This window comes from Erithacus rubecula (genome assembly GCF_903797595.1).
Source record: "Erithacus rubecula genome assembly, chromosome: 6".
Taxonomy (NCBI): domain Eukaryota; kingdom Metazoa; phylum Chordata; class Aves; order Passeriformes; family Muscicapidae; genus Erithacus; species Erithacus rubecula.
This window is the reverse complement of record NC_136688.1, coordinates 17,389,356-17,415,540: the sequence shown is the minus strand read 5'-3', so window position 1 is coordinate 17,415,540 and position 26,185 is coordinate 17,389,356. Positions and strand designations below refer to the sequence as shown.

The window sequence follows — 26,185 nt, the reverse complement described above, 5'->3', positions numbered from 1 at the left end:
GTTTAAAACACAGAAATCCCAATTTGAATTTCCCTTTCAAATTCTGCATTTATTTTCAACGAGCCAGTTAATCAAATAATGGGTTTGGGAGAAATCAGAATTTCTCAAAACAGAATGGAAATGTGAATATATCTGAGAGATATGTGAGGTCAGTGCACATCCTCCCCCTCACATAATTCCTTTTCCAGCCTTTGTTTGTTCATTTATAACCCCTGCAGAATGCATGAATTGTCCCATTGTACACCCCAAGCACTTGACAGATTGTTTTAGTGAAATTCTTCTGTGCCCTGGCTTTCCTTCCAGGCTGCCAGGAACAGTTTAACAAAAAGGCTGATTAGTTCCTTGAAGTTCTTTCTCCCAGATAAACAAACTCCAGAGCAAGTTTGCAGGATCATCCATGCAAAAAACCCCACGTGGGCTCCTCACAGAGCAGCACAAGGTGCCACAGGAAGAAAAGATGATGATGATGCAGGGAAATGTTCATGCTTGAGGACCTTTTATTTAATGACACATAATTGTTAAGGCACTTAACAAAGCTCCTTGAAAAAAATACTTTTTTTTTTTTTTTCTGTTTGTTTGCTTTATATGCTGTCAATTTTTTGTAATAAAAAGTAAAAACCATCAGATATTTTTTGTCTCCTTTAGTAAAACCTCAGTGTCATATAAAATCTGTCTGGTTACACAAATATGTGTCTGTGTGCTTCCCCTAACTCAGCAGACACACAGCAGATTCCCAAATCCCAGTGTGGATCTGGAAGAAGTGCATGAACTGCAGTGAGTGAACTCTGAGTCCTGGAGTTAAACAAAAATTGCCTTTCCTCTATTTCCAAAAACATCAAAGCTGCTTGGAGAGTGATTTTAATTAATTGCATCCTCCCATCCACCCATAACACAAGGCTGGTAGGACAGCACAGAGGGGAAAGGTAAAATTTAAAAAAGCAGCAAATAGATCCTGAGGTAGATTACAACATTGTCAAATTTCAAGGGAGGTAAAGATACTACAAGGGACAAAGTGCAAATAAAATTTAAAAAAAAAAAAGAACAATCCCAGCCTGACTTAAATGTCAGCTAATTAGCTCCTGACATTACTCTGCTGTCTTGGTTGCAGAATTTTCCCTCAAAATCTCTCAAAAATATTAGTACAGCTTAAGCACATGTTAAAAAGAAAAAAAAAAAAAACATCAAATGAACTCAACAAAAACATTGAGGCATTTGATGATATGCAAAAACTGTTCTAGGTAAGATCCAGTCAGAATACCAAGCTGATTTCTGGGATAAACTGCCCCAAGAGAGCCAGGGCAATTCCTGCAGACATCCCAATTAACTGGGAATTCACTAATTTCATGTTCAGTCTCAGCAGCCCCTGAAATTGTAGCCATTTACCAATCTGATGCACTCTAAAAGTCACACCCTGCTCTGTAAATAAATCCCTTTTCTGGCACATAATGACAGAGAAGCCAGATTTGGAAAGCACAGACATGATTTTCATATTTTTTTCCATCTTCCCTTTAAATTCTCTGCCCTTCTCCCAATGCTCAATGTGACTTTCTCTGCTTGCTCCTCACCCAACACCTTCCTCCTGTCCTGCTGCTTCAGGAGAAGAACTGATCTTTGCACAGTCTCAATTCAGAGGTGCCAAACCCCTATTTATAAAATATCCACCAAGACTGTAACAGAAATTATCTTTTTCAGTACAAAATTGCTGATTTTCTTCATTCCACATATGGCTACTACAAGAAAATATTGATTTCCCAAGTAAGCAGCAAAAATGGTAAGTTAGATATGGTATATACAATCCTCTGCTACAATTTTAATCCATTTGGGTTTATGTTATATTGCTGGGATGAAATCCAGCCACTTTTCTGCATAGGATCAAGGCCTACTTTCTATTTCCAGGTAAACCAAAGTTTATTGTGGCTTAAAGAGATGATGCATCCATGATCACATCTCACCCCATGCTGAAATTGGATTTTCCCCCTCATATTCCTTTTCTATCCCTTTTATATATTAAGTTATAAGCTGGTTTTATTTTATTTTTCTTGGCTTTGGGAGTTTTTTGTCAAATGCACCAGCTGTTCTTGTACCATGATTATATACATTTAAGCACCACAAGAAAGCAAATTAAATTCAGCACACAAAGCCTCTTGCTATACAAGAATTCTCAAAACAGTCTTTGAGGTTGTTTTATACTGTTTATACAAATATAATTGAATTTTTTTTTTTTTTTTTTTTTTTATCAGTGTAACCCTGTATACAACCTACCCTGGAGATCTTGAAATACTGTGGTTCTAACATGCAGTAGTTACCAAAGGGAGAATGATTAATCAACAATATCATCTTGAACTCTGCTTTTATTTTTTGTTTTTTACTTGAAGTGTCAAATATAGGAAAGATCCACACAAATGCAGAAAAAGTGAAGGAAAATGCAGAGGGTTTCCTGCAGTGTTCAACATCAAGGAATAGATTATTTTCTTTCTAAAAGGGATAATTAAGGAAAGAATGCATGTACTACATAAATAATGGTGAACAGGGAAACACAGCACTTCAGGTATTTGTACAACACAAAATTGATTTCATCAAGAAGCAAAATGGAGCACTCTGCAAAGTGAATCTGAATGATAAATATCATTCCCTATTTTAAAGCAGGGACATTGCTTGCTGTCTTCTAAGTTATCTTTTTAAAAAGTGACTTCAAAATTCAGCCTGAAGAGGTGAGCTTCACTTTGCTCCCTCTGATTTATCCTTTATGTGGCACACAGATTTCTGAAGTCCAAAATGCTGCAACTCACTTGTCCTTTCCTAGACAAAAACTCTTGCCAGGGTAAGAATGAACACAGAACTCCTTCTCCACTGAAATGAGAATTATTCACCAAAATTACACTCACAGACATCACCAATGGCAAACTGTTCACAGGCCAATGGAAGATTTTATTTTTTTTTTTAAATATGCACAAAAATGCACCCACCTGCTGCCGAATTTCTTCTTCCATCTTCACTGGGGACCCCAGCTCTGCAACCTGCTTGACCCCCTCGCTGGCATATCCCCCATATTCCCACAGGATGTAGTTCTTGGAGTGAGAGCTGCCAATGATGGCAGACCAGTGGTTGGTACGTCCTTCCCAGGGGGAAAAAACAGAATAAAATGAATCAACCCCCACTGAGACAGCCTCAAAGTGCAATTCCTGATTTGATCACAAGTTTACAAGGCCCCCCTGTTGAGGGTTTTCATGCTGTGGCTTCTCATTGCATCAATACACATATTTAGAGTGTTAAGGACAGGCAGAGAATGACATAAAGCAGCCCCTCAAAAAGAAAAAAAAAAAATCATAGGCTTAGAATAGTTTTTCTTTACCAAACTTCAGGAAGTTTAAGTTTCTACATCAAATATTTTTGAGAAGGAAACCTGCAAGGGAAGACTTCAGTGGTCAGTTTTAAAATCAAGTTTTTTCCTTACTGACAGCACTAAAGAAGTAAATTTTTCTGTATTCACTTCTATATTCACTGAGTTTCCTGGCTCAGATTTCTCATAATCTATCAGCTGTGGAGTTAAGCAAGAGGATTCCCCTTCTTGTTCTTTGTTGAACAAAACAAGAAAAAAAAAATATATTAGGGAAGTATGATGGAATTGAAAAGAGAATTGAGCAGAAATAAGGAGTCACAGAAGTCCTGGAAATAAAAATGAATTCACTGAAGTGACAAGTAGCCTTCTGCAGATATATGGGCTTAAAGGAGAAGGGTGAGAAAATGAACTGCTCACATAATCAGACAGCCTGGTAACAAGGCAAAGACTGCAGGAGAGTCAGAATGATGGAGAGAGACAATATTTAACACTGCACTCCAAAATTCCCTTTGCAATGTGGAAGGCAGAGAGCAGCAGTAAAACCAGCTGCAAACTGAATAAATGAATGAAAAATGAGTAATGAAGTAAATAAAAGGAATGCAAATCTAAGATGTGAGAGGTGGAACAATGAAATTGAAAAGCACAGTGCAGAGAATTGTATGGAGTCAGATGCAGGAACCTAATCATGGGAAGAGTAGAAAAGAGATTAGAAATAAAAAATGAACAACAGCAGGGGGGAAAAAAGGTAGAAAAGTGTAGGAAGAAGAATAGATAGATGAGGGAGAACAGCAGCAAACAGATCCTTCATAACTTCCTTAGCCCTAAACTTGGACCAAAATACATTTCCAGGGCTCTGAAGGGTATGTGGATTTCTCTTGTCAAAAATGGGTGATACCCAGAGAAAATAAATGCTTTGCACCAAATGCATCTTCAGAGTTTTTAAAAGGAAATCAGGAGGTAAAGAAAAGATGCAAAATATAAAGTTTATTATCTGCTTTCTATTCCAACCTTACTGATGGTACAAGAATAGAGGAGAATTTTTTTTATGTGGTGGCTTGGCAAAAATTAGTGATTTACCACAGTCCATAATGAATGACATTTTATTTTAATGGAATTACTGCACAAGATCAACACTTTTAAGAACAAAGCCAATGATTAAGTTTCATTTTTAACATCACTATATCTGGATGAGATCTTACCCTCAACTTTCAAAAATTTTAATGCAAAATCTTATTACCTGTTATTGCTGGGATTAATCCTGTCAGTACCAAATGGCTATTTTTTTTTTTCACTTTTCCAGTAAAATACTGATTCAATTCACCATTTTGTAACTGGGGAGAGACAGCAGGCAAACTATTGCAACCTGCTTATTTTCCATCATGCAGCCATACCCTTCAAGAGCTCACTGACTTGCATGTGGAAGAAAATGCCATTTACCCCTAATATTACATCACAAGCCACAGAAACTTCATCTTTCAGTCCTTTTCTCATGGCCTGTTTCCAGCCCCCAGCTGAATCCATGCAAACTGCACATGAAGTTCACACTCAGCAAATATTTGCATCATCCAGCAGCCCAAAAGAGAATTCCTGCAATTATTGGCTTTGCTTATTTTATTTCAAACCCAGGACAAGCAACATTGCCTGGGCTGTTAAAACATGAGCTGATACAAACCATATTTGAGTTATGTGAGGATATTCTGACACTGTGACAATCATAATATTACTTTTAAATCAACATAAAAAGCCTCTGTAATAAATATCAGCCACAGAAAACATAACAAAGTTTAAAGACTTGTAAATGTGACTCATATTCTTAAATACTTTCCTGTCCTTTTTTTTCCCCGCAGACTGTGGAGTCAGTAATGAAAGACCAAATGCATAATACAGCATTTTGTAACTTCAGCTTTTTATTGGTACTTGGGTAACTGCAGAATGCAAACTTTCAATGAAAGTACTGATTCTGTAGTTCAGACTCTTAAAAACCCAGACAGGGCAAGTTAAGGTTGTTTTTTTTTTTTTTAATCTGGGTATTCAACCAACAAAGACAAACAAGACAGAGCATTCTTAGATCTACACATACAATTCATATCCTTGGGCAGCAAGATTCAAAACTCAACCAAATTTAACTGAAATAATTCAAAATACTTTGAAGTAAAACAAGCTAGGCAGATTGGCACAGTTGAAATACTGAAATATTAGTGTGTGTTTGGCTTAAAACCTCAACATTATAAGCCACTCTACTTCCATTCAGGAAAAAAAAGAAAGGAACCTTTCTCCCCACAAAGATATCTTGCAAACACAATCTCCCCCACACCTTAGCTCAAAATGTCAGGTGGATCAATAGGATGCACTGGTAATGTCCAGTGCAGAAAGACCCATTGATTTTCAATGCTGGATTCCACACATGTCATAATTCACACTGCTGAGCTGTAAATAAGTGATGCTGCATCCCTCAGGCAGATCCAAAAACACCAGGGCCCCTGTGTGGAACCAGCACAGGAGTGGTACTCACGTGGAAAATCTTTGGGATGTGTTTTTTCTGACCAGTTGCCATAGAAAGTCAGCCTGTACTTGGCAGTGCCACAGGCACAGCAGTCCAAAATTGGTTTATCAGTCACACCTTCTGAGGCTGAGTCTGAAAAAGCATCAAAGCACCCACTGAAAATGGCTCCAAACTCCAAACAAGTGAAGCTGCCACAATAAACACTCCAGGAAATAAATCTGACTTAAACATGGTTGGTTTGTTTGTTTTTATTTATTTAAAGTTTACCATCATAAACAACAACCCCTGAAATATCTGCACCATATTTATAAGTGGATGGAATGATTTAAATCCACAGTTTTCAATTACAGGGCATTAATATTTCAGTTATCTCCAGATTCAAAAGGGTTTTTTTCTGCTTGTTGTCTGATAAGGACAAACCTCAGCTGATCTCAAAACAGAGCAGGCTTGAAATTTCTGAACAGACAAAGCAAATGAATTCTCCAGTGGGATGCAATAACCAACTGCAACATTTGGGTTTAAGAAAGGATAAAACAGCCCAGAATTCAGTAACAAGGTGAATTTTGGTATCACACAAAGAGCAGGGGAAAAGTTGCAAGAATCACATTTAGGGGGAGGGAGGGAAGATGGAAAATAGTGATAAGGAAGAACACAACTGATTAGAAGATCCCAAATCTCAAACTGACCAACCCATCCAAATTTTCATTTGACACAATGTGTTATAAAAATGCAAAACACAACGAGGAGGTCAGAAAGACATTTTACTTCACCTTACCTTGTTCACAGATTTTTTTGGTGAGAGACCCCTCATCTTGAAAATAAATGATGCGCTTCTGCACAATACTGGCTCTACAGAGGGGAGGAAAAAAAAGTTTGAAATATGTTTATTACTTAAAGGAAAAAGAACATGAGTGATAAATGACTGCTAAGACATGGTTATACTTCCCCCTGTGCTGACAATGCAATAGGGGATTACAGGTAAGATGTTTTTATTTCTACTTGCATTTTAATTTCATCACATTTTGCAGAAAGCTGAAATATATTTACATTACAGAGAAGTGGTCACAGGCACATGGTGAGGACCTGTGCTCTTGAAATTCGTGACAGTCAGCTGAGCATATTCAATATTTCAATCAAATCTTCTGTTAAAATACTGAAGTTGTATTCAATTTCAGTCAGAAAATAGCACAGCTATAGTGAGCAGCTGTTCATAGGAAATTACATGGCATTCTAAGGAGATAAGTACTTCTGATATATGACAGCAACTCAGTGCAAATATCAAGTAAAACAGAAGTCAGAAAAAAACCTGGCATAAGGTAAAGTCTTTGAAAGCAATTCACAGGTTCCAAAAGACAAGCTGCTTTAAAATTAATTAAATCTGGAATATTTTACTGAGGCTTATGGTTCAAACAAAATTTAAATTTCTAAGCCTCAGTTCCTCAGCTGAGGGGGCTGGATATATTTAGTGCCAAATAAACTTTCTTCGACCGTTTTTAACTACAACAATTTAATTCACATTTTTCTTCTTTCCACAGGAAAACAGATTTTTGGTTAAATCCAAGGCCAGTTTGTGGACAGAGCCTCCTGAGGACAGCAGGCTTTGGGAGCTGGCATTCTTCCTTGTTTACCAGCACAAGTACAAATTCTTCCCCAGCAACATTCTGTACCATCACTTGTGTTTAACACTCCCAACAGCAAGAGCCAATTTCTTGCCTTACTTCACTATTAGTCAAAGAATTATCTTAATCTTTCTAGAACTATTCCTCACTCATGACAGGTGAGGAATGAAAAAGTGAGAAGAAAAGAGAGACTGGATTTGCTTGGATGTGTTGGTGCAGTCATGTAAACCTTCCTTTGACAACATCCCACCCATAAAATTATCAAAAATAAGATGCTGTGCCCTCTTTGCCAAGATGCACAGGAGAGGAAGGAATCCTTCTTTTAACTTCACAAAGTACAAAGAGGTTTTGGAGCCTGAAAAATGGTGCAAAAAACTCTAAATCCTTCCTGAGAAACTTTTTTCATGGTTTCAAACAAGAAATAAAGGGGTAAAAAATGAAATAAACACAACAACCAGAAGTACTAGGAAGGATTAAGAGCCCCATGGCCAAGCACACTCCTCAGTATTTCCAGCCTTCAAAGTGAAAGCCAAAATCAAATTTAAAGACTTTTTGGATGCTGCACTGCAAGGACAAAAGTGGGGGCACAGGAAATGTAGGTACAAGGAAAACCTCTCTCACCACGATGATAATAAAAGAGATTTAACCCTGGAATGGGCTGCCTGGATGGTTTGTGCAACACCCATCTCTGGAAATATTCAGAACTTGATCAGATCCATGCCTTGGCAACCTGCTGAGGGAACAAACCGATGGAGAATGGACTAAATGTCTTCCAGAAGTCCCTTCCAACCTCAATTATTCTCTTGTCTTAATCCAAACAAACACAAAATCAGCTGTTTGATCAAGATCTCGATTCTGCAGATAACAAAGGGATAAAAGATATTTGAAAAGCAATCACCAGTTATTTGAGGGGAAAAAAAAAAGAAAACAGAGAAAGATTCTTTGAAGCCTGAAGTGCACTTGTATTATTCTTTTTGCTGCAGTTAGCTTGTCACTGTAAAATGTCAAGGGAACAGTTCCTTTCCTAATAACAAAAGCTGCACAGTTTTCTGAGTCATTGTCTCTTCAGCTGTGTTTGAAACTACATGGTGAGCCAATAATTCAAATGGCAGGTTTTGTACTGGTTCCAAATGCACCAAGATGGGCACATTATGTGGCTGCAGAAAAATCAAAAGCAGGCACAGAACTCTACAAATAATCATCAATAATTTTAAAATATTAACTGTTTTAATAATCAGCTTTAGACTGAACACAGACCAAAACATCTGTTCAGTGTATTTGCTAGCTTTTATAGCTCCTTTTTTTAATTCACATAATTTTTATTATTCTATAAAAATTCTGATCTTTGGACTAAAAATTCTTTCCTTTGGCTTTGAGGCTTACAAAAAAAAAGCTAAAAATGGAATGGTGAACTTCTAGAGAGAGGCAATAAAGCTTTTAAGAACTGACACAAGTACACAGCTGTTTAATTTCCATAAATCCTTCCCACCACTTCAAACATCCAGTCTGAATTTAATGGGAAAGGAGCAATGCAATGCCTTTCCCTCCTATATTAATATATATATATAAGATCTTCAATTTCTTGTTTTTCTTGTTAACTTTTTTTTCCTCTCTGACTATCAAAAAAATGATGGATAAAGGAAAAAGGAAATAAATTTGAACTGAAAAACCTGCCTGTTTCTCATTTTCTTCATGGTAAGGCTTCTGGATTTGTGCTAAAGTTTTTCCACCACCAGACTAAGGAGCAGAATTGTAAGGTACAGCATTTCTACACTTGATATCACCTGCTTTAATAAAGAAAACCAACCAAATGAATTGTCAAAAAAAAAGTCATTGTTTTTGTTTTTTAGTTCTCACATGAAAAGGAAAGAATATCTGGCTACTTCTGTAATATTTGCTTTGGCAGTGCCACTTTGGAATGTCCCTGTCCTGGCTCAGTTTGGTCTTGAAAGTCTTCCATGGAATAAGGAAATCCCTCTGCAGCCCAGCTCCACAACAATTGTACCATCCTGCTGTGAAAAGCTCTGCCAGAGACACAAAAACTGCATTTGGGATATTAACAAACAGGAAATGTCAGAAACCATAAAAATTCAGGCCAGCCTTGGGAATGCTCCAGTTCACATCAGAAACAGGAGTCAGTTTGGGCTATTTTATTTTCTTTGACTTTTTTTTTTCTTCTTGTTTCCTTTTTTTTTTTTTTTTTTTTCATAGAAACAGCTTTAGATTGTTTTCCTCACTCCTTTTGTCAAATCCTAGCATGAAAAGAAATACTCTTATTTTAAATTACCTGTGTGGGTGTAGTGATATGACAAAAGAAGTAAGGAAGAGGATTTGTAAGGATTGTTCCCATGACATTTTTCAGGCTTACATCAAAACCATTAAGCACAATATTAGAGTTAGATCTGAATAAAACAGTTTTTGTCAGAGGATACCCCAAGTTTTACTTGGATGTTGAGAAATAATAATAATAATCTACTGAGGTGCAGATAAGACACTTTTCCTTCTCTATACCACCTGTGAGTTAACTTGTCTTGCCCTTCTAGCTATCAAAATTATTTTCCTTTCATTTAATTACAATATGATAAGTTGTTTCCCCACCCAGGTGGGGAAGGTGTTAAGTTTGTTTTCTTTTTTGGGGTTTGTTGGGGTTTTTTGGAGAGAAAGAATTTCTAAATATAGCATTTAAGTAAATGAGGATCTTTTCTCCAATAGTTTAGTCCCATGAAAAACAATAAAATGTGTTCACTTCTAAAAATCTCAGTACATAAATACACACCAGAGCATCCTTCTTCTGTTTTATTAAAAAAAAAAAAAAGCATGACTATGAGCACCCAGCTAACAATGCCAAAAAAATCTCCAAAACTTTAGAAAAATTTTTCTAAATTTTTAATATTTATAAAGGATGAAGTAAAAGAATTTGAAAATGAAACAAAAAAATAACACAGCAGTCATTCTCCCACTACTTTTAAAAGTTGCCAACTAGCAATATATTGAAATTATGTTTAAATGAGTAAATTATTTGCTTGTACTGAAAAAAAAAATGTTTTTCAAAAGCCATATCCTAACAAAGCCCACCCATTCATCAAATACTGATTTATGGATAGTCAGGAGCAGGAATCTAGTCTGGAATAAAGTATTTGATGTTTTCATATCCAAAAAAAAAATCTTCACTTCATTTGAATTGACAGGAGCCTGAAGGTGAACACCACAATTAATGTGACAAATTAACACCCACTGAAACAAAGACAACTTAATCTAATATTAAAATCCTTAATACTGCTTCTTAAAAGAGACTTTGCTGTGATGAATGCATTTCCCTGAGGAGGTTTTTGATGCAGTGTTTTAGTAGTTGAGGCTGAGGAGTGGAACTGGAGCCATCAGAAGGGATTTGTCAGTTCTTCAGAGCAGCTGAGACACAGATCTCACCTGTCAAAAATTAATTCCTGACACAACTGAGTCTCATCTACCTGGCCACAGAATGCCAGGAGATGCTGGGTGCTCCTGCTGAAAGGCAGGGAAATGAAAGGAAATGGAATTAAATGAAAAATGAAAAAAAAAATAATAGACCAACACCACTTGTTGTTGGTAACTTTTCCACTTCCCTCATTCTGAAGGTATATTGGGAAGAAATTCAAATTGTATTTAAGGACCACGCTGCTCATGCAACACATCCAAGCAATATGGAATTAATCCATTAAATTCTTCTACATTTTAGGGCTGTTTTCAGCAAGCTTCTCCCCCTACCCACTGTTCAACACCTGCTCATGGCTAAGAGCAGTGCCTCCAGCTCACACTGCTTGCCAAAATTCCTTGCAGTGGGGATTTGCAGCAAATATTGTTGCCAGACTTTGGTACACAGGTTTTTGGAGAATGCAGTGGCAGGGAACCTGTACATCAGGGTTTTTGCCACTTCAGCCCTAAAAATGCCAAAATCATCCAAGCTTCTCGTGTCTGATTAGCTGCCAACTAATTAGCAAGGGCACTGATTGCATTTTGGCTACAGCAGAGAGAGCAAATGATGGAGAAAGAATTGCTGAACACATGGAAACCAGAAAAATACTGTCAGAGATAAGGGAAAAGTAGAAAATAGATCAAAAAGTGCCCAAGACATGCACAGGAAGGGTGAGGACCAAGGCCAGGCACATCTCTTTGCTGCAGCAGAGGATTGCCAGACTGTGGGTGTGATTATACTTAAATTACAAACATTAACCCCCCCCTCCCCAAATCACTCTGGGGTAATGAAACCCCTTGGAAGACTGGAAGATAAAATCACCTTTCCACAGTGATTTTAAGCATTTTCCACACAACACCACCCAGCAGCAGGGAGAGGAAACAAGCCCTGGCAGTGCCAAGGAGGTTTTTCTCAGTGGGGTTCCTGAAATCCTGATCTGGATGAAGGGCAGCATTTCACAGGGGCAGTGATTACAACTGTGCTCAGAGGAGCAGGGATTAGGCAAAAGATCCAGAGCCTGTATCTCCCTCAATCATCAGGACAAGGAGAGCACATGAATGAGGCTGTTAAAGGAGCATTGAGAACAGCAGCAAGCAGCACTGACAGGGATTAGAATGATGAATCACCCTTTAGATGAAGTAGCAGGCATGGGCTAGGAACTGGAATTCAGCCCTACCATGTTTTATTTGGAACAAAAGTGCAGCTAATTAGATTCTTGACTTCATCAGAAACTCCAAGAGGGAGGTGTTTTAACGTGGATAATTGAAATACATCAAGTGTGATTAGAGATGCAGGAGGAAATAGAGATTTTCATTGTTCAGACTGTGGAAAAAAGCCAGGGTGCTGCTTCAGGCTCCTGTATGGGACTCAAACCATTATGGGTTTGAGACTGACAACCTAGCAGGGCCATCTTAACATTTCCAAATGTTGGTCTAAGCTTTGAAAGTGAAGCAGCAAGGAAAAGATTTCCTGATCTTCCAGACAAAAGTGTAAGGTGTAAACTATGATTTTATTTATTATAGTGGGGAGTCATTTTTACCCACCAAACATTCAAACTGAAAAGGAGACAGATAAAAACCTGCATGTTTTGGAAATTAAAACCACAAAATTACCAAATATACTGGTGTTTTAAAACCTAGATGTGTCCCACAGTCCTGTGCCTGTGCTGGGTGACACTCCAGTGACTCCTGACTGACCTTCTCCTGAAATCAATTACCAGCTGCAGTTTCACTTAATCAGAAGGGAACTGCAGCCTGAATTTCTTATGAGGCATGAGTGGCCAGTAGAAAACCAGAAAATTGTAAGGGACAGAATTTACAACTTTATTCTCACTGAGCCAAGTGCAGACAACACATATCCAAGTACCTGTCAAACTTGCCTCCTCTTTTTATTTTACTTGCCTGCCTGAACACATTTAGCATTTTGTGAGTAGAATTGTGTGGCAGACATACAGATGACTATTATAAAAGCAGGAAGAATGCTAATTATTTGTGTTTCTTTGCCACATTGAAGACAATGTTTTGGCCACAATTAATTCAGAGAAATTAGATAAATGCTTTTTGTCAATATTTTGCTGTCTAAATTAAAGCTGATGAGCAAGACAACTTCTTTATGAGCAACCATGAGATGGTGGTGCCTCAATACTTTTGCATGTGAAATGTGTTTTTTGTATGAGCTTCTTTTATCATCATGCATTTACTTCAGCCACCACTGTTGCATGGTAAGAGAGCAAAAATTTATTTCTCTGTATATAAAACTAGTGTGTATTCCATTTTCAGAGAAATCTATGGCAAGAAACCACATGGCAGGTAATCTGTAAACCTTAAATGGGTTGGTTTATATTAAGGTTATCATGGGGCTCCACACACAGCAGTGGGAGAGCATCAAGCTCATTATCCCTCTAACAGGCAGAGCTGAGTCCCTCCCCAGACACAGCCCTGTAACCCTGCCCTTTCTGCAGCAAATGAAACCCAGAAACCATTAAAAAAATATCAAATGTGCTTTCTGGTGCATTGCAAGGCTTCAAACTACATTCTGCTGGAGCAGTGAACTGATGGAGCAACAAATCCATTTCTTTGGGAAAGGAGGGCAAAAAGCATTCAGGCAGCTGCTGCTCAGAGATACTTAATGCATGTCTAATGATGTAGAAAAGATGGGGAAAGTGGGCACCTAATTACTGCAAGGAAAAGAAAGGAATGACCTGCCCAATTATTGGTTGAATTTAGTGTTTCAATCCTTTCACAATAGCCTTGAAATTGTCAACCCAGGTAAGGAGAAAGACAACAACAATCAATTCCACAGCCAGTCCATGCAAAGAAAAATTCCTTTTCTGGGTGGTTTCTCTGCCTTTCAGAATTTCTAAAGAACTGCAATAATACAAATAGCTGTGCCTTTAAGGAAACAAATCAGAATTGATTTTGTGGTGCTCCACATGGGGCAAAGAATCAAGATAAATACAGTGCTCAGGTTCTGAGACCCTTGCTGATATTACACACCACTCCTAGGGACTCTCCAGCTGACAAATGCAAACTAACATGAGACTTGAAAAGTCCCATTTGCCTTTCATACCATAATAGAGCTGTGCTTGGGACTGTGACTGCAAAAGGAGCTCTGCAGAGCTGCTCTGGAATTCTGTGGGCACACAGAAACTTCACCAAATACTGACATCAGGAAAAATCCTTCTAATGAAAATTTCATCCCATAGGTGCACTGTAGCTTCTCACATTTAACTACTTACATACCCTCTTGAAATACTGGAGAATATCATGGAGAAGAGACTAGTTTGCACATTTCTGACTAGTTTAAATTAACTTTGCAACATCTAGGAATTAGTAGGATTGAGAACATTCACTGCTCAGCTACATTCTTTTATCTGGGTCAATAGATATTTTGAATTATGAAGGATCTTGCCAAAATGTTCCAACAGCAGGTTTTGTTAAAGCCTCAATCACTAGGCACAGACTGGATAAAATCATTTGTTACTAAAACTAAAAATTAACCACATTACACTACTTATCTTTTTAATTGCCTCCTTTCATCATTGCTGTTCTCAATTTGCCCTTCACCTCCTCTGATGTGCAATGAGAACATCACCTCACTATATTTGGGCCCACTGGAGTTCTAGTTTCAATACAGAGCAAAATCTTTTTATCTGTGACCTGCAGAAATACTATGACATTTTGATTCATGAATAAAATACATATTTTCAAAATGTATCACATTCCTTTAAAAGAAAGCCTTCAGTTCCTGACACAAGACAAATCAATTCCTTAACATGAATCATCATTCATAACTTCAATTATAAAAAAAATTGATTTCTTTATAAAAAAGTATTTTAAAAAAATATAAAAAAACTGATTTCAAACATTCAGCACAAAAAAATGACAAGGCTTCTGATGTCAATAGTCACTCTCTGTATGTTTTGAAAGGAAATCAAATTATGACTATCATTATTATTTCTATTCCTTTTCTCTCTTTGTTTCCCCTCACAAAATGACAATGGCCTTGAAGTCAAATTAAACATCTGTTTGCAAAATAAACCAGAGTGCTACTGACAGCTGCTGCTGAATGGCAAATGTCCTACAGCTGTTGGGCTCCTAAATTAACAATGATTTCCATCACAAACAGCAAACAACAAGCAAATTATAGAGCTGATTTTTATTTCCCTCCATCCCACTGTTTAAAATTTCTGAGAATTCAGACTCTCCTGAAGACACAGCCAGAAAGAAATCACAGTTTAATGTTTTGTTTCCCCACTTGCAGGGAGAAAAAAAGTCAGATAAAATCAGATTTCAGTGCAAGACACTTCACAGAACTTCCCTCCTGATGTGTCTTAAATCCTTTTTTTGAATTTTCCTCTATGTAAATAGAATTAATAATTCATTGAGGATTTATCATTCTATGATACAAATTTTTTGTCAATGAGGAAAACCATTGAAAGGAACATTTGCTTGATTTTTCAAAGTCTGGAGAAAACACAATGATCATCAAAAATGTAACTGATATCAATGTCTTGTCATAACTTTTCCAATGAAACAAAGCATCATACAAATGAACCTAATTAGATTTTATAGGATTACTTTATTTATTATTATTTAATTAATATTATTAATTATTTAATTATTGCACCATAAAACAGATTTTATAGAAGAAAAATTACAAGAAAATCCACTTACAGCACTTTCCAAATTCACATGTTCCCACTATTTAGTTAAAGGAATAATATTAAACCTGTGAGAAAATGAAAGTGAAATGGATTTTGGTTTTCAATGTAGATCCAGGGGGCTGCTACCATATATATTGAGATAAAATATGAATTTTTACACCTAAGAGTTGAGCTGATATAAATATAGAAGCTATATAAAAATGCAGATTTCTCTTTCTTGCTAACTAACACAAGTAAACTCTCTGTAGGTGTTTCACCTATGAAATAAAATACAGAGTTCTAAGTTAGTTTCATTGAAAAATTTTAAACTTTTGTCCTATATATTTAGAAAAAAAAATAAATTGCTGGATGAAGAAAATATTTAACTTATTTTTAAGAAACCAGGACAATAATACAAGCTTTTCTGTCCTGCAGTGGTTTATGAAGAGTCACTGCCTCTAGATTCTCTTGAGAAAAGAGAAAAAAATTGGAAAATGAGTTGAGCTGTACATCATAACCCAGCACTGAAGGGCAGGAATGGACCCAAATCTATCCATTCCCAATCTGTGCCCTGGCCATTTAAAACTGGGCACATTTCTGCTACACCTCCTAAAAGTGAAGAATGGGGCAAAATGAATGCACATCAAAAGGATCTCATATGGAAAATTGCACATTTTCCATCTATCAAAGGTTGTATTTGTTCTTTGAACTGCTAGGATGCACACAGATATCTCAGTTTGCTATCTTAATTGTGCCTATATAAAGTATTCCATTTAAGCTAGCAAATATAATATTATATAATTAATAATATAGTATTCATATTAATAATTATATAAGAATAACAGTTATATTGCTATTATCTCTGCAGAAAATGAAGTTCAGCAGATGCTGTTATGTGGCAGTTAACTGGAAGATAAAGATTTAGATTTTTTTTTTTAAGTAGTACAGAAATTTAAAATAAAAATTTCTTCACAAAAAAGTCTCATTGATTCTACTGGGAAGAATAATAAAATTATTTCTAATATGAAAACTGTTTTGTGTTGTTCCATAAACAGAGCTCTTGCTAGGCAAGGAGAGCAGGCTGGTCTCTCTTTTTCCTTGGCTGTTATATTTACTCAAAGTGGAAAGCTGGTCAGTAAATGTTACAATTGTGCTCAATTGCTCCACTATTAGCATTATAGAAATCAAATATCTGGACAATCTGAGAGAATGAATGGAAAAGACAGAATAACAAATTTAATATCTGATTCAAACAAGCAGGGTTTCTGTGTTGGTTTTTTACATTTGGAAAATTTAGAGGCACAATTTTATAGGGAATTTCTCATAGTGTGTCAGTTGTACTCTTCTGTTTCAAAAAAGTATCCAAAAAATCAAGAAAATTTCTATGTATTGGGGAAAGTAGGCCCTAGCAAAGAAAAGGAAATGTTTTAGTGGTGAAAACATCAGGGAGGAGCAAAAAAACTACTTGGAGAACTTAATCACATATTCAAGTAACCTGAATAAATTCAAATCATGTCCAGCTTCTCTTCCCTGCGATAGTGATGAGGGATTTAGGACAAGCAAAGTAGCAAACAAATCCCTCAGCTGTAACTGTACATAATTCTTTGTTCTTTATTGGTTTTTAAGTTCAATTCAGTGATCACCTCTCAGATGTTGTTTTTGTAAGACTGGCAGCAGTTTCAGCAGCACTGCAGCTTCCACACATGTAAAACAACTGGAATTTCTGTTAGGGGCAAATTTATGAAAAAACTGGTTTTGTGGGAGTGCAATAACAGCACTTGCAGTAAGAGAGATTAATTCTGAAGCATACTTTGAGCACCTCAGTTTGGCATTCCTCATAAACACTCCTCTTAACACAGTGACATGACTTGGTCACATATTAATTTACACACCACAGGTCTGTTCTTGTGGATTTTGGGCTTCCTTATGCAGGTGCTCTAATATCTAATGGTGAGTTTTGAGTGTAGAGAAGGGATGTGGCTGCACCCCAAGACCCTTCCAGGATGTGGATGTGGTTATGAACTCCTGAGGTTTTATGACATTTTAGTCTCTCCTATGACACATTTCAGCACAGTGTTCACTCAGAGTGACAGGCCAAGTGAAGAGAATGCCTGAAGTGACAAGAAATCAAAAGGTAAATGTTCAAAAACTGGAGTTCATTCACCCTCAGAGGCTTGAGAGGAAGAGGATGGTCAGAATCCACAGGGAGGTTGGAAACTGAGTGTGATATCCCAGACCCAAGGATTTGACAACTTTGCTCCACAAGCACAACATCCCAAAAGATTTTGCTTGATATACACTAAATGTGCCACAGTTTTTTTTTTATTTAAAAGGCTGCAAGTCTTTAAAATTCCCCTTCTCTCTGATTATATGCAGACAAGAGCAGTGTAATTAAAACCATGACAATAATCACACATCCAGGAAAATAAGAAGCTCCACTCATTTCCTCAAGAACTATAAAACATTTCCCTAGAGAATGGGAGGATTTTCCACGTTCCCTCAGCACACATTTCCAGAAACAAACAGCAGAGACACTGATGATGAACACAGTGCATTTCTGCAAGTGCTAACAGCAATGAACAGTATTTACAGATAGCAGATTTTAATTTGTTGGTTGTTTAAGCACGATATGTACAGCAGAAATAAATAACTTGTCTGCAGGAACTTTTGCTACATTTACCACACAAGTCACATGAGTTGTCTGAGAGCTCAATTAGTTCAAGAGCCAATCACAAACTGTGGTTTCTTCTCAAAAATGGTAAATTGAATATAACTTATCTGCATGTGGCCATCATTTACTGCACTTAACAATTAATCTCAGCCTCAGTGAAAAGCTGCAAATGCTAAAGGAGAAGATAATTACCATCTCACAGTACTTGACTCTTCATGAGATCTGCACCAGCTGACAGATTTACTCTGGGTATTAACAAGATTCTCCCTACCATGAAATTTTAATACGTGACAAGCTAAGAACTTGACAAAAATTTTCTTTTGCTCTTGTATTCTGTCACAGAATTCTAAAGGAATTATATTCTCTATTTCCCATCAATTATCCAGATCAAATCTTTTCCCATCTGCTCAGTACCACACTCAACTGAGAGTGTCTTGAGGAACATAACAAACCAGCTGAATCTAAAAACCTGCTGCTCAAAGCAACCTAAAAGAGGTGATTTTCCATCACTGCTAGAAAGTTTTCAATAAACATTTATTCTCCTTTTTCAGTCAACGGGACAAATCATTATTTGAGATCCATACTTCATACCTACCTTGTTTAACAAGATAAATTTTGATAACTTGAAGGGTTTTTTTAATAGAATTAAGCACAGCCTCTGAATATTAGCTGTCAGGTTTAAAAAAAAAATATATGTGTACTCTTCTACTTTTTATGAAAAGTAGAATATGCTAAACCAATCATGGCTGTTTACATCTAGAAAAAAAAAAAAAAGGTTGTTTCTTAAAAAAGTTTTCAACCACAAGGAACAAGGGAAAGAAAACAAGGGGAGAAAGAGTGAACTGTGAACATGGAAAAAAATTAGACTGTGCACAGCATGACAGCTTGGAAGATCCAAATGGACAAATCTGGATTCAAACCTTGAGGGGATTTCACTGTCATCTCTTGTTGGGAATGAAGAAAATGCATAAATTGTTCTCAACTAAACAACTACAGCATCGTATGTTAATCCATCTTCTTCTTTTGTCTCCTCATAATTCTAAGTCTTCACACAGAAAGAGATGTTTTAGAAAGAAAGGTAGTGACAATGAGTCAAACACACCTTTTTCCCCCTGAACTTTGTATTTTGTCACCCAGAAATCCACCATTACACACAGGCATGCACATGTAAAATGATTTAGGATCTGTTATAAGTAAGTATTATATTACTGGCTTTTTATTTCCTATTTGTTTTGGGTTTTTTATTATTAAACCTCTTAAAATTCACCAGGAATTTTACTAATTTTACTGATTACTGAAAATTACTGAAGCCTACATCTACAGATTCCCATTTTTCTGTCATTTTGTGCTTGTCACAGTCACACTGATCACAAGCACTATGCCTAGAAAACACTGAAAAGGCTCCTACTCAAATGTGAGCAAATCTTTCTACCAAAGCTACCACAAATTGCAGAAAAATAGCTACTAGTTCAGGAAAAAACTCTCTACTCAGTTATACCACTAGAAAAAAAATTACATTATTTGGCACTTAAGCTGTACTAAGTTTTTATGGATCAGTTACATTATATTGTGACCACATTTGACTTTTTAATATACTGAATTCAGTAGATAAGGGCATAGGGATAAAGGAAATCCTCATGATCCAGAACAGGCTCCAAAGTGCTGTCATTCTGTTCTGGAAATAAAGTCACGTAGTCTGCAAGGATTGAAGCAGATGTGTATTGATAATTAAAAAAAAATATTGGCACTCCCATCACATACAGAAGAAAGAAAAATACAGAGGTTTTGTTTCCCCTAAAGTTTAAAGTTTCAGAATTTTTCCATGCTGAGTTTGGACTTAACTCTTAAAAATAATATATTTTAGAATTTTGCTTTTATCATCTAGAATAATTATTAAAATTATGATTGTTATTATTATTATGTTCAAAAATTTTTTTCCTTTTTTTTTTTTGTTTTTGTAATGGCAATTTTATTTAGTAATGGAAGAAAAATTTCCATCAACTTGTGTTGCTGAGTATCATTACTGGATTAAAATTTAAATCTTGTCTCTTTAAAAAGCCATATAAAACATCTTCACATTATTAATTTACTTAAATAGCAAGTGCCTCAAGCAATATTGGTCATGCAGCTAAGAGAGGGTCAGTCCTGGGGGGGAAACTCAAGAAACTTTTACTGATAAAAAAAGCTCAGCAACACTCAAGGAAAATTCTGAATTGCCAAAAGAACCCTTGAAAAATTTTATCTATAAACAAAACAAAACAGGTTTTACTGCAGCCTGATGCACACTTGTCTGAGTTTATTGTAAGTTATTCTTGAGCTGCTTTAGTGCACATTAAACCAGGTGATTCTTAAAATTATTACCCTGAAAGTAAGAAGCAGCAAGTGGAAGCCAAAGATTTGAGATTGTTCCCCAGCCAAAGCTGAGACTGGACAACCCTCAGGGATGTGAACAGGAGAGAGTTTGTCTCATTTCCATCAGCAAGAGGAGAAATGAAGCACAGGGTGAAAGGAAAACAGCCACAGACCATTTTTGCTGGTGGCATTTTCACAGAAATCAATTGCAATTCTAATAAAATGTTTTCCTAAATTGGTCTGAACTATCTTCAGCACAATTTTTGTGACAGCCTTTCCTTAAATGCCTAAAAAAGTCACTATAGCCAGCACTGAAAAGCCTCTTTGAAATACTCTGGTCTGCTGCAGGGCACATCTTTGCAATTTTTAAGGCTTCTCCCAGGCATGGATTCAAAGCAAGCAAAGAAACCCCAACTGTCCATGAATATTTGACCAATCTGTCCAATTAAACACAGCAAACAAACTCTTAGGAGACTGGACATGTCTCTGGCACTCTTTAGTTCTACAGACCCCAAAGCAAAGTGAACATACTTGGAGTTATCTTTATTTATACTGCTTGAAAAAATTCCATGTCAGAGTTTGTAATAAAAGTAAAATATCTGTAAATGATGACCAGGACTAAATAGAAAGTATTCACCTCTAAACAAATAGATCTGGTACTTGTGATAAAGGAGTTTTAGACAATCATGACTTCACAGAACATTGCTATTAATCATCTCAACTCAGAGCATTTTTTATCCACCAGAGGGACTCAATTTTGACCTTAAAAATAAAGAATTTTTAGATTTTTTTAACATGAAATTAAAGGCTAACAAGTTCAATTAAGGTTGCTGACTCAATGGTTATTGCAGGCTTGGATTTCCTTCTGAATATTTTGGTTTTAAACTGCTAACATTTCACTGTGCAAGTAGAACTAAACTTGGCCAAATGTTCCCAGGAGAAAAAAAAGAATTAAATATTCAAATTATTAACTGAATTTTACTTGAATATACTTACTTCAGGATGACACAGCCTGTCCCAGAGGGAGGAGCTGTCCAAAAAACCTGGATCCTTGTCCTCCTCCTTGGTGTGCTCTCAGTCACAGCAACAGGACAATTGCTCATGAATTGGGTTTCTTCTTCATCTATGATCTAGGGAAATGAAAAGAGAAGAGTGGGAAAGGATGAGGATGTGCATGGCCAATGTTTTTCATGAGTGTTCTGTCAGTTCCTGTTCTCTCTGAGTGGAATATTTATAATTCTCTCTGTTTAGCTCAGCACAACCTCAGTGAATTCATTTAGAACATGCAGACTCTCCTGGAGACTAAAAGCTCACGAAATAAAGACAGAAGAATAAGTTCTGGGTAAAGAGAATTCAGACCTTTCAGAGACCTTTTTTTATGGATCCTGATTACTGGAGCTTCCTGTAAATATTAATGAAATGAAAATAATAAAATATTCATCATTGCAGATGATTGAGAATCCATTATTTAGTCCAAACTGCAGATATTTTTGCTTTTTGGTTTGTTTTTTTTTTGATTGATTGGTGTTTAACAGAAGAGTTTAAATGGTGCAAGTCAAAAGCCAGAGAGGCAGATTTGGAACTGGGGTTCCAAGGATTTTACTCAAAGGTGATGTGTCCAAACAGCTTTCTCACTGCATATGTGCTTCATGGATTGTATTTTAAGCCTTCTGCTCATCAGATCTCAAGGAAATTCCATCAGAAACTATTAAATTTCATCTGGAAACAGGCAATGCTCCGATATTGCAAAATTTCTCTTCAAAATGCTCAGTGGTCCTTCTTCATTTGATGAAGCCACAATTCACACAGCACTGGGGCAACATTCAGGCAATGAAATACAAACCTTACTATTCTGAGAAAAAAAGATGCATTTATCAATTTATAGCAAGATTCAGCTCTGAAGAGGCTTTTTCAGAATCCTGGTTCTAACAACACACACACACACACACAGAAATACACATTTTTACTGATTAAATTACAAAAAAAAGAATAAAATCTTCTGGCAGTGAACATAAGATTTTGATAAAAAATTACTCCTTTGCATTCAAAAAAGAGAGGCAATATCTTTAATTGGGCTTTAATGAGCAGGCATCCTTATTATCTAACCCAAGGATACCCCCAGCATTCCCAAATATTTTTAGCTAAGCCAACAAACATTTCTGCATTTGCATGGCAGAATGAAGTGGCACAGGCACAGAGGAGTGCTGAGAAACTCTCTTTAGCTGGTCAACAGGGCAGTGGCTAATGAGTTTTAAATTTAAAGCCATTAATTTGAAGTTTTTTTTAAGGCTCTGTAGAATCTGTGTAACCAAACACAGCGTGCACATTTGCTGGGTTTTAATTAACAGGAAGCAGTGGGAAGTGTGGGATCCAGTGGAGGATTAAGCTGACTGCAGAGTTTCTACTTCTGCTGGATACAATTAAATGTGTGTCAGCTGAGCAAGGAATCCCTGATCAACAATTCAGTATCAGCCACCAGCTGTACTTATTCTGCCTTACCCCTGCATCAGTAAAATAGAGAAATAAAACTACCTGCTTATCTCTCAGAAAGGTTGTCTCAATTATTTCAGGACCATATCCATTGACCTTTTTTCCCTATCTTGTGGTAATTTATTCTCAATCAAAACCTGATTTTGGTGGCAGCTCTGGGAGAAGAATGAGTGATTTTATACCAGCTCATACACAATAAAATACTATTGCAAGTTATACAAAAGCATGACAATTCCCATTGAAAAGGCTCTCAGGAGGTCATCAGAAAATTCTTTAAAAGGACAGCTTTTCTAAAAAAAACCGGAAATATTACAAATTACTGTACAAATTACACTGGCTGCCTTGTCAGATGCAAAGCTCTGCTGCAGTATAACTCACATTCCTGGATAAAAACCTTAATATGTGCAATCCAGGTCAAGCTTCTGTAATTCCATGTAAGCATGAATAGGATTGATCAGATACAAGCCATTCCACAATCATCAATGAAACTTTTTCCCAATCTTGTTGAAATCTTGCCTGGCACAGGTCCCACCAATGAATGTTTCTTAAGAAGCTCATATAAACTGAATTGGTGCTCTCCAAGAATATTTTTTTTTTTTATTTTCACTATTTTCAGTTCACAAGAACTTTGCTGCTTTCATACCCCTCCAGATCATTCCTCCAGCAGCCACCATACACCTACCCACATGCATTTATTTGCACATTAAGTAAATTCCTATTCCAGGAGAATCCATCCTGCTTTTCCCCCAACTGTGAATGGAATCACAAATCCAACAACCAAAGGAAGGAGTTGTGAGCAGCTGTGAGTAGTTACTACAAGCCAAATTTATGATTTGCCTGCAGAAGCAGAAGATGAATTTTCTGTTTGGATTCTATATTGACATTACACTGAAGCACATCCTTGTTCCATTAGCAGCAAATGAACATGGAAATGCTTTCTGCACTTCTACTGCACACCAAAATCCTGCAAATTAGCAAGTGAAGAGTTTTCTCAAGTATTTCTACAATAAACTAATTTGAAAGTTCTGGTTTCATTTTAGAACACGACCCTGGAAGAGCAGGAAGCCTCAAGGCTACATCACAATTTCCTGCATCAATAACCATCAAAGCAAAATGTGTGTCTACTGGAAAACACTGAGCATAAAATCATAAGGTCTTCCAAAAACCATTCCTCTGAAGAAAAATTGGACAGAAGATTTCTCAATAATGACTCCTAATGTTGACATAACACAGCACAGAACTTCTAAATTAGTTGAAAAGGCTTAAAAGCCAGTTGACTTGAGATGATTAAAGAAAATAATTTTATGATATATATAATTGAATTTTTCAAACTCCAGGATTTCATATAAACCATCTCAAATCTTTAAAATGATGGGAGGGTATCTTTCTGTGCCCATGGAGTTCAATTCTTTATAAAATGTTTCTTAGGAGTGATAAGGAGGGAATCCTGATTTATATTCCAGGATTACAAATGACATGATATTTTAGGGTGGTGGATGATATTATTACACTCCCATGTAGGAGAAAAGCAACAGTATCCTGGCCAAGTCTGGGGGAAAAAAGAGACATGTAATATAATCCTGATTTTTTTTCTGGAATCAAGACAGACCACATAGGCGTGAAGGAAAGATTTGGCAGGGAAAAGGCACACAGATTAAAACTTAGCATTTTCAAAATTATAGCTTCTAAACCCCAGGTTATCTGTAATGGGAAGCCCTACATTTTCAAGAATGGGCCAGAAAACTTTTGGACAAAAATCCTAAAACCAAAAAATAAACACTTGGCCAAAGAATTTGAACCATCACTGGCAGGGAGCTCTACATGATTTATCCTTTTGAATCCAAAAATGCAATGACATTAGATTTTAATATTCTAGTTAGGTTTGGGGTTTTTTGGTTGGTTGGTTGCTTGTTTTTTTGGTTTGGTTTGGGGTTTTTTTTGTTTCTGTTTTTGGTTTTTTTGGCTGTTGTTGTTTGTTTGTGTTGCTGTTTTCGTTTGTTTGTTCTTTTGCTTTGGGTTTTTTTTTCCCCATTATGATTCTGGGACCAATTTATTACTTCAGGAAAACTACTGTAATTCCTGAACAAGATTCTTGGAGTTAACTAGGATTCAAATGAACAGAATTTGGCAGAAGTTGGGTATATCTACAAACGTGAAAGTAAAGATACCACAAGGGAAAATTTACCAGCTCCAGGTTCAGTCTTCAATTCTTTGCATATTCCAAACACTGATGATGTTGAGACAGGTTTTGGGTGTTCCTGAAAAGCAGGACTGCATAACTGCTCAGTTAAAAAAAAAGAACAATTGGTTTTCTCAGAATTGGAACATTTCATGCTGAGTGAAAGATTGCTGTTTCTGGTTTCTAGAAACTATTAGTCAAATAAACCAGAACTCTATCCTTAAATTTATATCAGTATTGGAAAAAAAGGTTAAAAAAATTCAAAATACCATACATCACAAAGAAAGGGTTTAGTCTGAGTACAAAAGGAGATAAGTTTCATAAACCCTCTACTGGCTTGTGTCCATTTCCTGAGCTGAAACCAGTGGCCAGGACCTTCAGCACCATTTCTTGTTCTGTGGACACATCATCACTTTCCACTCACTGAAACAGCTGCATTACTGGAACAATGGAAATAAAAGGAAAAAAAAAAAACCAACACAACTAGAAGTTCACAAGATAAGCATCTTTGTGGGCAGATTTTTTCCTTGGAAGGGCTAAGATGAATGTTGCAAAATTCATTTCTCCTTGAGGAAACTTTCCAGTGATAAAGACAGCACTGGGTCTATGTAACAGCAATAATATTTGGCCTTTAGGGATTAATCTAGAGCAGAGCTTATTATACAGAATGTAAAATTAATGATGTACAAAGTCATTTTAAAAACCCTTCCTCTGAGATAAGCTTCACATAACCACATCCTCTGACTAAAGGACACAACACTTCTCTCAGGGGCTGTGCCCAGAACCAGAGGAACCAGAACTGGGATTATTATGCAGTGACAGAAATCAATTTTGGTGCAGACTATGGCTCAAGGTTGTACAGAGCTCTGGTAGATTTGCCATCCTCAGCAGAGCTGGAGTTGTCTGAGAAGGGTTAGTGTTAGGATTTAATAAAG

The 26,185-nt window shown here is 36.5% G+C and overlaps 1 protein-coding gene across 1 annotated transcript in view; it reads right to left on the bottom strand.

Moving 5' to 3' along the window:
* The window catches only part of SPON1 (spondin 1), a 149,629-nt gene that overhangs the window by 95,445 nt on the left and 27,999 nt on the right, over window positions 1–26,185 (bottom strand). The window contains exons 3-6 of the mRNA XM_079310145.1: window positions 21,578–21,711; window positions 6,619–6,692; window positions 5,853–5,975; window positions 2,967–3,115 (exon numbers count right to left, since the gene is read on the bottom strand). Coding sequence (XP_079166271.1) covers window positions 2,967–3,115; window positions 5,853–5,975; window positions 6,619–6,692; window positions 21,578–21,711 — 480 coding nt within the window. The remainder of the gene's footprint in view (window positions 1–2,966; window positions 3,116–5,852; window positions 5,976–6,618; window positions 6,693–21,577; window positions 21,712–26,185) is intronic.